At 42.2% G+C, this 15,435-nt stretch overlaps 1 protein-coding gene and 1 pseudogene across 1 annotated transcript; one reads left to right on the top strand and one right to left on the bottom strand.

Annotated features, from left to right (window-relative positions):
- Positions 1-5,871: 5,871 nt before the first annotated feature.
- LOC105509443 lies at positions 5,872-10,716 on the top strand (annotated as a pseudogene).
- A 30-nt stretch (positions 10,717-10,746) lies between these two features.
- On the bottom strand, positions 10,747-12,194 carry LOC105508521 (cell growth regulator with RING finger domain protein 1-like). Its single transcript, XM_011937383.1, is given in 3 exon segments — positions 10,747-11,374; positions 11,377-11,552; positions 11,690-12,194. Coding segments are annotated over 3 exon segments (996 nt in total). The 5' UTR covers positions 12,112-12,194; the 3' UTR covers positions 10,747-10,976.
- Between the last annotated feature and the right edge of the window lie 3,241 nt (positions 12,195-15,435).

Raw genomic sequence — 15,435 nt, 5'->3', positions numbered from 1 at the left:
ACCTAGTTCGTCATTTTACAGATGCAGGAATCTAAGATGAGAGTCAGGTGGTTTCTCCAAGGCTACACTGTGGAGAGTGGGTACCACTGCTGAAAAGGAAATGTAGGCTCTTCACCTCATCATACTGTAGCATAGGGCTCTTTGCATCAGTAAAACCAGCTATGTGGCTTCTGCAAGGTTCCTATTCAAAGACATGTTTACATATAAATCTATATTAGTCTGCAAGATTACTGATAGCAAAATATCAACAAACTAAAATATACCAACACACCAATACCAAAATATCAACTAATACCAGCAACAAACAAAATACCATAGACAAAATGTCTGTTAAACAACAGACATTTAGTTCTCACAGTTCTGTAGGTTGGGAAGTCCAAGATAAAGATGCTGACAGCTTCAGTTCCTGGTAAGTGTTCTCTTCCTAGATAGCAGTCAGCTGCCTTCTTGCTGTGTCCTCACAAGACATAGAGAGAGCCCTGATGTGTGTGTCTCTCTCTTGTTTTTTCTTTCATTTTGAGACAACCTTGCTCTGTCTGCCATGCTGGAGTGCACTGGTGAGAACCATAGCTCACTGCAGCCTCAACCTCCCACCTCAGCCTCCCAAGTAGCTGAGACTACAGGTGTGTGCCACCACACTGGGCTAATTTTTTAAATTTTTAATAGAGATGGCGTCTCACCATGTTGCCCAGACTGGTCTCAAACTCTGGGCTCAAGCGATCCTCCTGCTTTGGCCTCCCAAAGTGCTGAGATTACAAGCATGAGCCACTGCACCTGGCTCTTTCTCTTCTTAAAAGGGCACTAATCCCATCACGAGTCCCCACCTTCATAACCTGTTCTAAATCTAATTATTTCCCAAATGCCCCATCTCCAGGTACCATCACATTGGCAGTTAGGGCTTCAGCATATGAATTTGGGAGGGGAGGGAACACAATTTACTCCATTGCTCTTCCTCTGTATGCATTCGTTGTTGTTGCTGGCCTCCTCCCCCAAGGAAGAAAGCTCCACAGATTTCGTCTGTTTCACTGACTTTAGCATTCTCATCAGCTAAAACAGCAGCCACACCTATATTCAATAAACATTTATTGAATGAATGAATTTACTGAGTGCTTGCTGTGTGCCAAACACTGTCCTAAGCTCTTTAGATTAACTTTTAGAATCCTTATAATGGCCTTCTAAGCTAGGTACTATTAGTCACTTCATTTATACATGAGGAAACTCAGACATGGAGGGGTTAAATAGTTGCCCTGGTTTCATAGAAGACAGAGCCGAGGTTGTGAAATAAGGCAGCCTAGCTCCTTAGCTCATTTTGTTTTCTTTCCTTTTTATTTTTCTGAGGCGGAGTTTTTGCTCTTGTTGCTCAGGCTGGAGTGCAAGGGTGCAATGGCTCACTGCAACCTCCACCTCCTTGGGTTCAAGCAATTCTCCTGCCTCAGCCTCCTAAGTAGCTGGGATTACAGGCACGCGCCACCACCCCCAGCTAATTTTGTGTTTTTAGTAGAGACGGGGTTTCACCATGTTGGTCAGGCTGGTCTCGAACGCCTGACTTCAGGTAATCCACCTGCCTCAGCCTTCCAAAGTGCTGGTATTACAGGCATAAGCCACTGCACCTGGCCCTTTAAGTCATTTTCTTTTCCATTACGCCATGCACAGAGTATTATTTTCCCCCACAACTACTAGGAGATGCCTATGGAGTTTAAAATCTGCATAAATGTAAAGTACAATGTTGGCTAATGTGTTGGCTTTTTTCCCTAATATTTCATAGTTTCTAGAAATGCTTCTGATTATAATACCTAAATTCTTGCATATAAAAGCTGTCCTGGTGCGGACAGCGTTTCCCCTGCACTGTTGTTATCCAGGCTTATATTCTAGGTGTGTATTACTTGTTCTAGTCCTGTGTTTCTGGTAGCCAGGGGACGGGTTCCCTCCTACTCAGATCCTTCCCAACACAGTATTACCATTGACTTATTTTTCCATTCTCAGAGTCTTCTCATCATTGTAAAAAGTGATAATAAGGCTGGGCGCGGTGGCTCAAGCCTGTAATCCCAGCACTTTGGGAGGCCGAGACGGGCGGATCACGAGGTCAGGAGATCGAGACCATCCTGGCTAACACGGTGAAACCCTGTCTCTACTAAAAAAAATACAAAAAACTAGCCGGGCGATGTGGCGGACGCCTGTAGTCCCAGCTACTCGGGAGGCTGAGGCAGGAGAATGGCATAAACCCGGGAGGCGGAGCTTGCAGTGAGCTGAGATCTGGCCACTGCACTCCAGCCTGGGCGGCAGAGCGAGACTCCGTCTCAAAAAAAAAAAAAAAAAAAAGTGATAATAAGTAAGGTTATTGATGGCAAATGGACTTGGGGTGGGGGCAGAGGGCTGTGGAGAAGATCTTTAGAGATGCACCAGTAGCAAAACATGACACAGCTGTGTTTTGAGATAAAATGTCATCTTACTGGTCAGGATGGACATTCCAAGAATATCACATAAATTCCATGTTTACTATGGACTGGGCACTTTTATATTGTGTGTTATATAATTCTTACTCATAGCTAATAAGGGCTTATAGCTAATAAGAGGAAGAACTGGAATTTGAAGCCAGGTCTGTGTGACTTCAGATGTCTGCTATTTCACTGGCCTGTTATTGCCTTCTTTCCAGGGAGAGCACCATCCCGTAAAAAAGTGAGATGGCAACGCACCTCATCCACTCTTTAAGGTAAGTATTTGTAGTTCTTAGGGATAGCAAGTGTGTGTGACCAAATTAGGAAGCATATTATGCTACCATCATACCACAATCTGATCAAAAAGTAAAATTCATCAATGTACCAGTCATACCTCTAACCAATCTCCAATTATTTTCTGTAGCACACTGCATAGACTCTCTCTCTCTCTCTCTCTCTGTCTCTCTCTCTCTCTCTTCCCCCCCCCACCCCCCATTTAATAGTTATCCCAGACTGAAGTGCAGTGGCACAATGATAGCTTACTGTGTCTTCGAACTCCTGGGCTCAAACAGTCCTCTAGCCTCAGCCTCCAGAGTAGCCAGGAATACAAGCACGTGCCACCATGCCCAGCTAGTTTTTATTTTTTGTAGAGATGGGGGTCTCACTATGTTGTCCAGGCTGGTCTTGAAATCCTGGTTTCAAGCAATCCTACAGCCTCAGCCTCCCAAAGTGCTGAGATTACAGGTATGAGCCACCCTACCTGACCCTTTTTTTCCTTTTTTAAATAGCTTTATTGAGATAACTTACATACCATAAAGTCCACCCATTTAAAGGGTACAACTCAATGGTTTTTAAGTATATTTAGAGAATTGTGCGTCATCACCATAATCTAATTTTAGAATATTTTCATCACTCCCCAAAGAAACTGTGTACTCATTAGCAGTCATTCCCCAATCACCACCTCCTGAGCCCCAGACAACCACTAATCTATTTTCTGTCTTTAGATTTGCCTATTCTGAAGATTTCCTATAAATGGTTTCATGCGTTATGTGGTCTTTTTGTGATTGGCATCTTTGACTTAACATGATGTTTTTGAGGTTCATCCACATTGTGGCATATATCAATACTATATTTCTTTTTATTGCCTGCAAAGTCTCCTTTTAAAAAACCCTTCCTTTATCCATAAATGTGTTTTGAATTTGGGTCAACCTCTCCAGTGAGCCCAGCCTTAACCAGAGCCTGTTTCCTGGTGAACCAGCTTCCACATGTGACAAGGACAACATCAGAACAGGACAGACCGACCTTCAGTTCCTTTCCTGGCCGCTGCCAGTAGAAATCCCAGAATTTCTTCGAAGGACAAGGTGTGGCTCTGTAGATGGCAGGCAGGGAATGACATCAGGATCCGTCGTGGCAGGGGCCAATGGCACCAGTTCCTCACTCTGTTTTGTTTTTGTTTTGTGTTGAGTTTAGATTTTTAGATTAAAGGTTTTTACTCAAAAGCTGCTTCTCCTCCGAAAACCATTTGAAACTTTATACAGCTGGCTGGCTCCAGAAGTTTCTGCAACCAGAAAGCTCGATTCTGCTGCCACCTGCTGTCTAAAGCCAGAAACAACTTTGGATGAGAGACCTTGTTCAGAACATGTTTGAATAAGGCATGAGTTGCAGTTCTGAAAAGGCTTTTTTCCAATGTTATGCTTATATATTTAGGTCTCTTCTTTATGTCTGTATTTCTCTGTTTTCTGCCTAAAAGTTCTGATCCCTTGAAAATCCACCAAAAGAGTGTTCCACTAAAGCTTTGTCAATATGAAAAGACCCATACAAGCTTTTTTCCTTTCTTTAATCAGGCCTCAGGTGCTACGATTGTTCATTTCTTTGCTTCTTTCCCTCTGTTATGTCCTTCTTGCCTTTCATAGGCATTTGTTTAGTGTTTATTATGTAGCAGTTTTTGTGAGGGCTGTGAAGGTATAAAATGTGAAAGACTTAGGTCATTGCCTTCGAAGAAATTACTCTCTGGGTGATGGTTCTGCCCCTATAGCCAGGATGGCCTGCTGAACAGTGAATCCCCTAGACTTTTTTTTCTATGAAAAAAAGGCATAAGTCTGCACATATTTTTTACTTGTTTTTTTTTAATCTTAAAATACTTTTTGGCGACCCTTCCATGCCACATAAATCTATTCCACTTTATATAGAATTTCACTGTATTTATGAATCATGGTGAATTAAACCTTTCCCCTATTAGTGGGCATTGAGATTATCATTGTTTTACTTTTATAAACAATGCATAAGGGAACTTCCTTGTACATATCTCTTGGAGGTACATTTCTGAGTATTTCTTTAGGAATACACACCTGGAGGTAAGTTTACTGAGGCAAAGGTACCTATGTTTTTCATTGTAGTAGGTACTGCTAAATCATTCTTTTCAAAAAGCTGCCCAATTTATGCCTCCACCATCAGATTCAGATTTCCCATTTACACACAGCAAGATGGACACTTTATGTTTTCAGGCTTTAGTTTTGGCCAATCTGATGAGTAAAAATTGGTATTTCATCGTTTTAATTTGTCTTTCCCTGCTTACTTAATAAGATTAAGAATATATTTTCATATGTTTATTGGTTATTTGTGTTTTCAATTACTTGTTGATATCTTTTGCTCACTTTTTGTATATTGGTGTGTATTTTTTTCTTATTGACTCTTAGGTGCTCTCTACATATTCTGGATTTTAATTGATTGTTAAGTTTGCTGCAGAATAGGCACTGTATCTACACTTTCTTGTTCTCACAGCAACCACGGAAGGTAGGTTTTGTCATCTCTGTAGCAGAATTGTCCTATCTGAGCCTAAATGTCCACTGGGCATGTGGGGCATGTGATCACCCCTGTCCCCAGCATATATTTGTATGATTTGAGGGACAAGAGACTTTTTTTTTTTTTTTTTTGAGACGGAGTCTCGCTCTGTCGCTCAGGCTGGAGTACAGTGGTGTGATCTCAGCTCACTGCAAGCTCCGCCTCCCGGGTTCACGCCATTCTCCTGCCTCAGCCTCCTGAGTAGCTGGGACCACAGGTGCCCACCACCTCGCCCGGCTAGTTTTTTGTATTTTTTAGTAGAGACGGGGTTTCACCGTGTTAGCCAGGATGGTCTCGATCTCCTGACTTCGTGATCCGCCCATCTCGGCCTCCCAAAGTGCTGGGATTACAGGCTTGAGCCACCGCGCCCGGCCGACAAGAGACTTTTGTGTGTGCACATACGCATGTACATGTGTGTGTGTGCGAGTGTGAGAAAGGAGAAAGTTCCAGTACAGGTGCATTGGAGGCAGTGGGAAGAAGAGAGGGAGGGAAGGGAGAATGGAAGAAGAGAAGGGAGAATGGAATGGTGTGGTGCCTAGTCTCCCAGCCCAGCCTTGGTTGGTAGAGGAAGCTGTGGGGGCATCAGGGGCAGGCAATGGTGTTTCAGGGCCCAAGTGACAAAGCACAGTGCAAAGAGAGAGGAGAGTTTCTGCTATCTCTTAGAATACAGCAGAACCACTTGATAGGCCTGCTGAGCAGCAGCAGTGAAGTGTCAGGAAGGTGCCTCCTCCTGGCAGGCATGGCAGTGGTGACAGTAGCCAGGGGTCCTTCCCAAATAGCTTGTCAAGAGAACATGGGCATCTATGAGAGACCTCCTCTAGGCACCTGGAAATAACAAAGGAGATTCTGTGGTTATGCAGCCAGGAATCAAGTGGTCAGCATATCTTGTGCTGGCCTCACTGTTACCCATGGGCATGGATGGCCCTGGAACATTTAGTTTACATGTATGGGGGGACACTGAAGCCCAGAGAGTTTAGGTAACTTGCCCAAAGTCTGCTAGCAAATAAGTATTGAAGAAGCCAAATGTCCTACATCTTTGTAACTTTATTTTTAATGAAAAAGTAAATTTTAATGTCGAAAATGCAAACTGTAACCTTTCAAATACGGCTCCCAAGAGGGATCATCACGCAAAATCAGAAGAAATGATGCCTTGAATATTTTTATGAAGCTGGACCTGAAAAGGATAGAGCATTGACAGATTCTATTAAAATCAACTCCCCACAACAGGACATGTAAAGTCCCAGGAGGCCCATTAGGGGAAAGTGTCACAATTCCAGATTTTTTATGGCTGTGCTGTAGAAGAGGCCTTCCCCACCCACTCTACCAGTCAAGCTGGGACTCCCACCTCTGCAGGTCACAGGGACTCAAGTTCAACTAGACTTTCCCCCAGATTCATTCAGATCCATATGTTATCAAGACCTGAAGATTACCTGCCCCAGGCTTCATTCAGAAATCTCACGCATCACTTATTCAACCTGTCAACCAACAATCACCGAGTTTCAGTTTGGGATCTCAGGCACTGTCCTAGGCTTGAGAAGGATAAATAGATAAAACCTACTGGTTCTGCCACAAGAATTTTACAGTTCAGTGAGGGAGGCAACAGGTAAATGAATATTTACAGCACAGCAGTAAGTGCTATGAAGAGGGGAGCCCAGGACCATGAGATCCTAGAGGAAGGTCAAGTAATGAAAACTAGGGAGAGGTCATTTAAAAAACAACTTTTTTTTTTTTTTTTGAGATGGAGTTTCACTCTTGTTGCCCAGACTGGGGTGCAATGGCACAATCTCAGCTCACTGCAACCTGCAACTCCAGGGTTCAAACGATTCTCCTGCCTCAACCTCTGAATAGTTGGGATTACAGGCGCGCGCCACCATGCCCGGCTAATTTTTGTATTTTTAGTAGAGATGGGGTTTCGCCATGTTGATCAGGTTGGTCTCAAACTCCTGACCTCAGGTGATCTGCCTACCTCGGCCTCCCAAAGTGATGGAATTACAGGCATGAGCCACTGTGGTCAGCCAAAAAAATTTTAGATTGTGTATATTTGAGATTTATAGCACAATGTTATGGGATACATATAAATAGTAATATGGTTACATTTATGAAGCAGATTAATGTTTCTATCATCTCAAATAGCTACTTTTTTGTGGCAAGGGCAGCTAAAATCTGCTTATTTAACACAAATTCCCAATATGATACAATTTTTTTTTTTTTTTTTGAGATGGAGTCTCGCTTTGTTGCTCAGGCTGGAGTGCAGTGGCGCGATCTCAGCTCACTGCAAGCTCTGCCTTCCGGGTTCACGCCATTCTCCTGCCTCAGCCTCCTGAGTAGCTGGGACTACAGGCACCTGCCACCATGCCCGGCTAATTTTTTGTATTTTTAGTAGAGACGGGGTTTCACTGTGTTAGCCAGGATGGTCTCAATCTCCTGCCCGCCTCGGCCTCCCAAAGTGCTGGGATTACAGACACAATTTATTTAACTTTAGTCTTCATGTTGGACCTTAGATGTTGAGACTTTTCATATTTTGTATCCTTTGACCTACAGTGCCTCATTTCCTCTCCCCACCACCCAATCATGGTAACCACTGTTTCATTCTCTATCTCTGTGTATTTGAGCTCTTTTGAAAATGCCATGCATAAGTGAGGTCATGCAAAGTTTTCCTTTCTGTGTCTGGGTTATTTCACTTAGCCTAATGTCCTCCAAGTCCACCCATGTTGTGGCAAATGACAGGGTCTCCTTTTCTTTTTTTAAGACTGCATAATATTCCATTGTATGGGTGGAGCTTCAAAAGGTGCATGGAAAAATGGAATTAAAAGATAAAAATGGAAAGTATAAACTATGTCTCAACATAATCTCCATCAAGTTCAAGATACTTTTGAAAGCAGTGATACCAGCCATTTAGTCCATCTCTGAAGAACTGAGGGTCCTGGGAATTTAAACACATCTGTGCAGTCCTTTTTACATTATTAGCTGAAGAAAAATGGGTGTACCTTATAGGGTTTTTTTAAGATTAGAAAATCAAAAAATGTCAGAAGAATACAAATCAGGACTGTAAGGTGGATGCCTAATGATTTCCCAGTGAAACTCTAAAAAGATTGTCCTTGTTTGATGAGAGAAATGAGCAGGGGCATTGCCATGGCGGCGGAGGACTCTCTGGTGAAGCTTTCCCAGGGATTTTTCTGCTAAAGCTTTGGCTAACTTTCTCAAAACACTCTCATAATAAGCAGATGTTATTGTTCTTTGGCCCTCCAGAATGCCAATGAGCAAAATGCCTTGAGCATCCCACAAAACTGTTGTCATGACTTTTTCTTTTGACCAATCTACTTTTGCTTTGACTCGACCATTTCCACCTCTTGGTGGCCATTGCTTTGGGCTTTGTCTTCAAGATCGTACCTGTAAAGCCATGTTTCATCTCCCATTACAATTATTTTGCTTTAGGAGCTTGATGTCACTTCTTTAAAATTTGGATTGAAAGCTCTGCTCTTGCCTGCAGCTGATCTGGGTGCAACGGTTTTGGCACCCATTGAGTGGAAAGTTTACTCAACTTGAATTTTTCAGTCAGATTTATGTAAGTGGAACCAGTTGAGATGTCTCTGGTGTTGGTTGTTGTTTCTGCTGTTAGTCATCAATCCTTTTCAATTAGGGCATGGACAAGATTAGTTTTTTCCTTGAAAATTGATGTGGATGGTCTGCCACTATGGGCTTCCTCTTCAACATTGCCTCATCTGTTTTTAAAACAAGTTATCCATTTGTAAACTGCTGATTTCTTTGGGGATTGTTTCCATAAACTTTTTGTAAAGAATCAGTGATTTGATCATTCTTTCACACAAGCTTCACCATACCTTTGATGCTTCCTCTTGCTTCAATTTTAGCAGAATTCATGTTGCTCTGACAGGGACTCTTTTCAAACTGATGTGTTATCCTTAGTGTCTCTAACTAGATCCTGTCCAGACATGTTACAAACAAGTTAGTACTAGTTTATTTTGTTGCAAACGATTTTGAAATCCATATGTAGTTTTCGTTTTTTTGTTTTGTTTTGTTTTGTTTTGTTTTGTTTTTTGAGATGGAGTCTCGCTCTGTCACTCAGGCTGGAGTGCAGTGGTGTGATCTTGGCTCACTGCAAGCTCCGCCTCCGGGGTTCATGCCATTCTCCTGCCTCAGCCTCCCGAGTAGCTGGGACTACAGGTGCCCGCCACCTTGCCGGGCTAGTTTTTTGTATTTTTAGTAGAGACGGGGTTTCACCGTGTTAGCCAGGATGGTCTCAATCTCCTGCCCACCTCGGCCTCCCAAAGTGCTGGGATTACAGGCTTGAGCCACCGCGTCCAGCCTCCATTTTTAATTTCTTTAGGAGCCTCCATACTGTTTCCTGTAATGGCTATACCAATCTACATCCCCACCAACAGTGTACTATGGACCTGAAACCATAAAACTCCTAGAAGAGAACGTAGGGGAAAAACTTCTCCACATCTGCCTTGACAATGGTTGTTTTTTGAAACGGAGTCTTGCTCTGTCACCCAGGCTGGAGTACAGTGGCACATCTCGGTTCACTGCAACTTCTGTCTCCCAGGTTCAAGCAATTCTCCTGCCTCAGCCTCCCGAGTAGCTGGGACTACAGGTGTGTGCCACCACGCCCAGCTAATTTTTGTATTTTTTTAGTAGAGATGGGGTTTCACCATGTTGGCCAGTCTGGTCTCAAACTCCTGGCCTCAAATGATCAGCCTGCCTTGGCCTCCCAAAGTGCTAAGATTACAGGTGTGAGCCACTGCACCCAGCCTGATTTTTTTTTTTTTAATATCACATCAGAAGCTCAGGCTACAAAAACAAAAATAAATAAACGGGACTACATCAAACTAAAAAATTCTGCACAGCAGAGGAAACAATCAACAAACTTAAAAAGCAACCGATGGACTAGGAAAATATAATTGCAAACCACATATCTGATAAGGAGTTAATATCCAAAATATATAAGGAACTCTTACAACTCAATAGCAGAAGAAAAAAAACCCAATTTTAAAAATGAGCGAAGGACTTTTCTGCCTCCACTGCCACCAGGGTGCCCGCAAAAAAGCTTACCGTGAAAGGGGACAAAAAGAGAAGCAGGTTCTGAAGTTCACTCTTGATCACATCCACCCCATAGAAGATGGAATCATGGATGCTGCCATGCTGCCAGTTTTGAGCAGTTTTTGCAAGAGAGGATCAAAGTGAATGGAAAAGCTGTGAATCTTGGTGGAGGGGTGGTGACCATCGAAAGGAGCAAGAGCAAGCTCACTGTGACACCAGAAGTGCCTTTTTCCGGAAGGTATATGAAATATCTCACAAAAAATATTTGAAGAACAATAATCTATGTGATTGGTTGTGCACAGTTGCTGACAGTAAAGAGAGTTATGAATTATGTTATTTCCAAATTAACCAGAACAAAGAAGAGGAGAAAGATGAGGATTAAATTTTATTTTATTATTATTATTATTTTTTCTTTTCAAGAGTTGAATGAATTTTTATGTATCAACACAGATGAATTTCAGTATTCATTCACTAAGCAGAAAGGAATAATCAATTTTTATCATCCATGTACCATACAAATATGAAGTTAAAATAGAATTTTCATTGATGGCCAATACTGTAGATTCCATGTTATAATGAATTCCAAGACCATCAATTTCTGCATCTTTAGTAGAAAGGGTACTTTTCAGTGTTGCAATGTCTTCAAAGAGTCTTCGGTTTGTCTTTATCTTGCTCTTTTTGACTGCAAAGTGCAAAAGATTCCTGAACAAACTGCCTGCACATTGGGCGCTGCTGAAAATACTTCATGCAGCCATCACACAGGCAGGTGTGTCTGCATGGTAAGAGCACCCAGTTCACAGTCCCATTCTGGCAAACAACACAGTCCTTGCTGTTCTCCTCTGATGGCTCAACTTCACTTTCAGAGAGTCCCACCTTTTCCAACAAACTTCTGTCTGTGTTTTTTTCTTCTGAAGAGGAATTGTTGGAGGGAGTGAAATTATTATTTGCAGACATGAGAAGTTGCTTAAGATCATGAAATTGACCTTGAGCCAAGAGTAAATATTGATACAATATTCTGCAGGATAGTTTATAAGTCCTACAGGAATATGAATCACTGACACCATGGAAATAATATCATAAATTTCCCGGTCATCCTCATCAGCTAAGGTCAATAGCGCTACCAATGGATAGCGAGATCTGGGCACTGTGCCAAAGTCTTCAATTTTAGTATCTCTTGGTAACTGGCAATATATTTCTTCTTTGCTATCCTTTTTAATACTTTTTGAAAATGTAAAGGCAATTGCCACTATAACCATAAGAACAAAAATATACCAAAAATGATCAGTAAGTTAGCACACTTTATCCATAAGAAGTCTAAGTTTCGGTGCTGATGGGTATATCAGATAAAAGGATACAAATACTGTTCCTGATAGAGATATTCACTATACAGAGCATCTTCTAATGCTTGGGGAGTGCTTATTCTGAAGCAATAAACATGCTTCTGCAGAGCTTCATATAATTTTTGAACACTGCACCCCCAGTAGCATGTAAGAAGACTATCTTCAAGGCAATCTGTTGTCAAGGTTATGCCAGTTGTAATTGAAGCTGAAGATGGATTAGTGATCTCTAAGCCAAAAGGATTCTTGACTTGTCTCATTTGCTTTTTGAAAACTCTTGTGCTGAACTGGGTCTCTTCTGAATTTCTCAGAATTACTGGAACATCCCAACCAAACCATCCCAATACCAGACCGGTGGTCACGACGAAGCAAGTAAAGACCACCGCGATGTAGAAAAGCGGCGAGTATTCATAAAGCATTACCAGAAACACGGCAGCCATCAGGGTCTCGCTCTGGACAGAGCCAGGCTCAAGCCGTGTAGCCCAGCGCAGCCCGGCTGAACCCAGCCCGCCAGGCCAGGGTAAAAGCCGAGGATTAAATTTTATTTATCTGAAATATTTTGTATCAATTCTTGAATAAAACTTGGGAACCAAAAAAAAAAAGCATGGGCAAAGGATCTGAGCAGACGTTTCTCCAAAGAAGACACAAAAAATGGCCAACAGTTACATGAAAATGTGCTCACCATCGCTAATCATCAGGGAAGTGCAAGTGAAAATCACTATGAGATGAGATGAGATACCACTTCACACCTGTAAGGATGGCTATTATACAAGTACAAGTACTACTTGTACTTGGTGAGGGCATGGGGAGAGGTTTTCATGAATGTTTTCTTTGAAGAGATGCCCCATAGGATATAACTTAAATGACAAGTGAGAATTTGTCACAAGGAGGAGGAACAGCATTGTGTCTCAGAAATGTGAGAAGCTCAGCAGTACCAGCTGTGTGATGGTTGGAGCTGCAGGAGATGAAATTTGAAGGGTGGGCAGGATTAGATCAGTCAGGGCCTTTGTGCCCTCTCTTTGAGCCTGGGTTCCCCCCAAGAGCAGAGCCTGAGACAAGAGCTTGCATTCAGGTAGTTTATCTTGGGACATTCCCAAGGAACTGGAGTGAAAAACTGGGCAGGTGAAACAGGAAGGAGGAAAAACCATTCCAAGGACATGCTAGTAAGCTGGTCATCATTATAAGCCACTGGGCCTTGATCCCACAGGGATCAGAATTGTCTTTCTTAGACATCAAACAGGAAGCATTGATCTACCGGCTCCTGACCCTCATTGATTAAGGCTTGTTCGTGCGGTGATAATTTTCTCATGCTTCCAGGTGCACATGTATAGATTATCTGAGCCAGTTCCTGCAAGTGTCCCAGTAGCAGAGAAGTCCTAGAACAGAAAGCAAGGGATGCACAGCTGAGGAGAGCTGATGCTGGGTCACATCAGCTCATTGCTGCAGCAATGGTGGAGTGAAAAGGTAGGCCAAGGAATGTGAGCAGTACGTGGGAGGTGTCCCATATACTTTACTAGGGAGCTTGAAGTCTTCCCTGAAGGTAATAAAAAGCCAACAATGCAATAAAATTTATTTTTCAAGTTCACACTGCCAGCCCTATGGAGAAAAATTTAGAATGGATTAGGATGAGAGCTGGGGTCTGTAGATTAGCTTTTAAGGGTTGTCTGTTATATCTAAAATATTGTGCTTATGTGACCATGTGATTCTTCCGTGGAGAGGTTCAGAGTTATTGTTGGATTCTCAAAGTACTCCATGGCCCAAAATAGAGGAGGGTGATCATTAAGGCATCTAATGCAACTGTGATGATGAGAACATGAACCAAGGCTGTGGGTGGTATGGCCAGGTGTTAACTGGCATTTCTCCAGGCATATCAACCTGAGGGTATGGTTGGGGTACAAAATGCTGTAAGCAGGATTATAGTCAAGCACTGCATAATGACATTTTGGTCAAATGGACCACATATATGATGGGGTCCCATAAGATTATCATGGAGCTGAAAAATTCCTGTAGCCTAGTAACCCCATAGCTGTCATAAAGTCCTAGCACAACGCATTACTTATGTGTTTGTGGTGATGCTGGTGTAAACAGACCCACTTACTGCCAGTCATGTAAGAGTCCAGCATATACAATTATGTACCGTACACAATACTTGAGAATGATAATAAATGACCATGTTACTGGTTTATGTATTTACTATATATTTTGTTGTTTTAGAGTGTATTCCTACTTATTTATAAAAAAAGGTAACTATTAAACAGCCTCTGGGAGGTCCTTCAGGAAGTTTTCCAGAAGAAGGCACTGTAATCATAGGAGATGACAGCTCCATGCATGGTATTGTCCCTAAAGACCTCCAAGTGGGACAAGATGTAGAGGTGGAAGACAGTGATGTTGATGATTCTGACCCTGTGTAGGCCTAGGCTAATGTGTCTTTGTGTCCTAGTTTTTAACAACAACAACAAAAAAAGTTGAAAACATTAAAAATTTAAGATAATAGAATAAAGCTTATAGAATAAAGATATAAAGAAAAAATATTTTTGTACAGCTGTACAATGTGTTTGTGTTTAAGCTAAGTATTATTACAAGAGTCAAAAAGTTTAAAAAATTAAAAAGTTTATAAAGTAAAAAATTTACAGTAAGCTAAGGTTAATTTACTATGTTAAATAATAAATATGTTATTTATTATGTTAAATATGTTAAAATAAATTCAGTGTAGCCTAAGTATAGAGTGTTTATAAAGTCCACAGTGGTGTATAGTAATGTCCTAGCCCTTCACATTCACTCACCACTCACTCGCTGACTCACCCAGAACAGCATTGAGTCCTGCAAACTCTATTTATGGTAAGTGCCCTATACAGGAGTATACGTTTTTATCTTTTATACTGAGTGGAAAAAACAAAAACCGTTTTTACTCTCCTTTCACATCACAACCACAGACGACTCCTGAGACCAAATGTATAGAGGTTTCTCGCCACCACCAAGCAAGCAGTCAATTCTACAGATGTGCTAGCTTGGTGTCCTCCAATTCAATTCATTCTGATGCTCTCTACCTGGAGATAGTGTCAGATCACACAGTCCCCAAGACTGCCCCTACTTCAGATATCTGTCACAAGTCTGACCTCTGGAACTTCTGACCAACTGGCTTCAAATTGAGATTCCTACATCCTCCTCTTTGGGCTCAATTAATTTGCTAGTGCTGTTCACGGCACTCAGGGAAACACATTTACCAGTGTATTATAAAGAATACCACAAAGGATGCAGATGCAGAGATGCACAGGTGAGGTATGGGAAAGGGGCTCGGAGCTTCCATGCCCTGCTTGGGTGTGCCGCTCTCCAGAAACCTCGATGTGCTCAGGTACCTAGAAATACTCTGTATCCAGTCTTCTTGAGCCTTTATGGATACTTCACTGGGTAGTCTTGATTGACAACCATGCAGAAATGGGCAAGAAGGGTGTAGTCTAATACTAATAGACTGAGTGGAGAAACCCAGCAAGGCCTGTCTGTTCAGATTCTTCTTGGCGTCTCTGTGCAGCATTCTTTCCTCCTGGGTGTGGGGCAGGACTCCTTCTCAATTGGGGGTTCTTATGGCCTACAATCAGATAGGGTAGGTAAGAGAATTTCTTTATGGTCAGCTCCAAGAGAGGTGAGAGAAGAGACCTACCTTGGGGAGAAAAAGGAGGGCAGGAGGTGGTCAGAAGGCCAGGGAGACAGATATTCGGTTTTCTGAGGCCTAAAGCTCCCCAACATTGTATAACAAGGGCTATGGG

The sequence above is a fragment of the Colobus angolensis genome, unplaced genomic scaffold (assembly GCF_000951035.1).
Source record: "Colobus angolensis palliatus isolate OR3802 unplaced genomic scaffold, Cang.pa_1.0 Scaffold100, whole genome shotgun sequence".
NCBI classification, from domain to species: Eukaryota; Metazoa; Chordata; class Mammalia; order Primates; family Cercopithecidae; genus Colobus; species Colobus angolensis.
The sequence above is the reverse complement of the archived record's forward strand: the minus strand, read 5'-3'. Positions and strand labels throughout refer to the sequence as shown.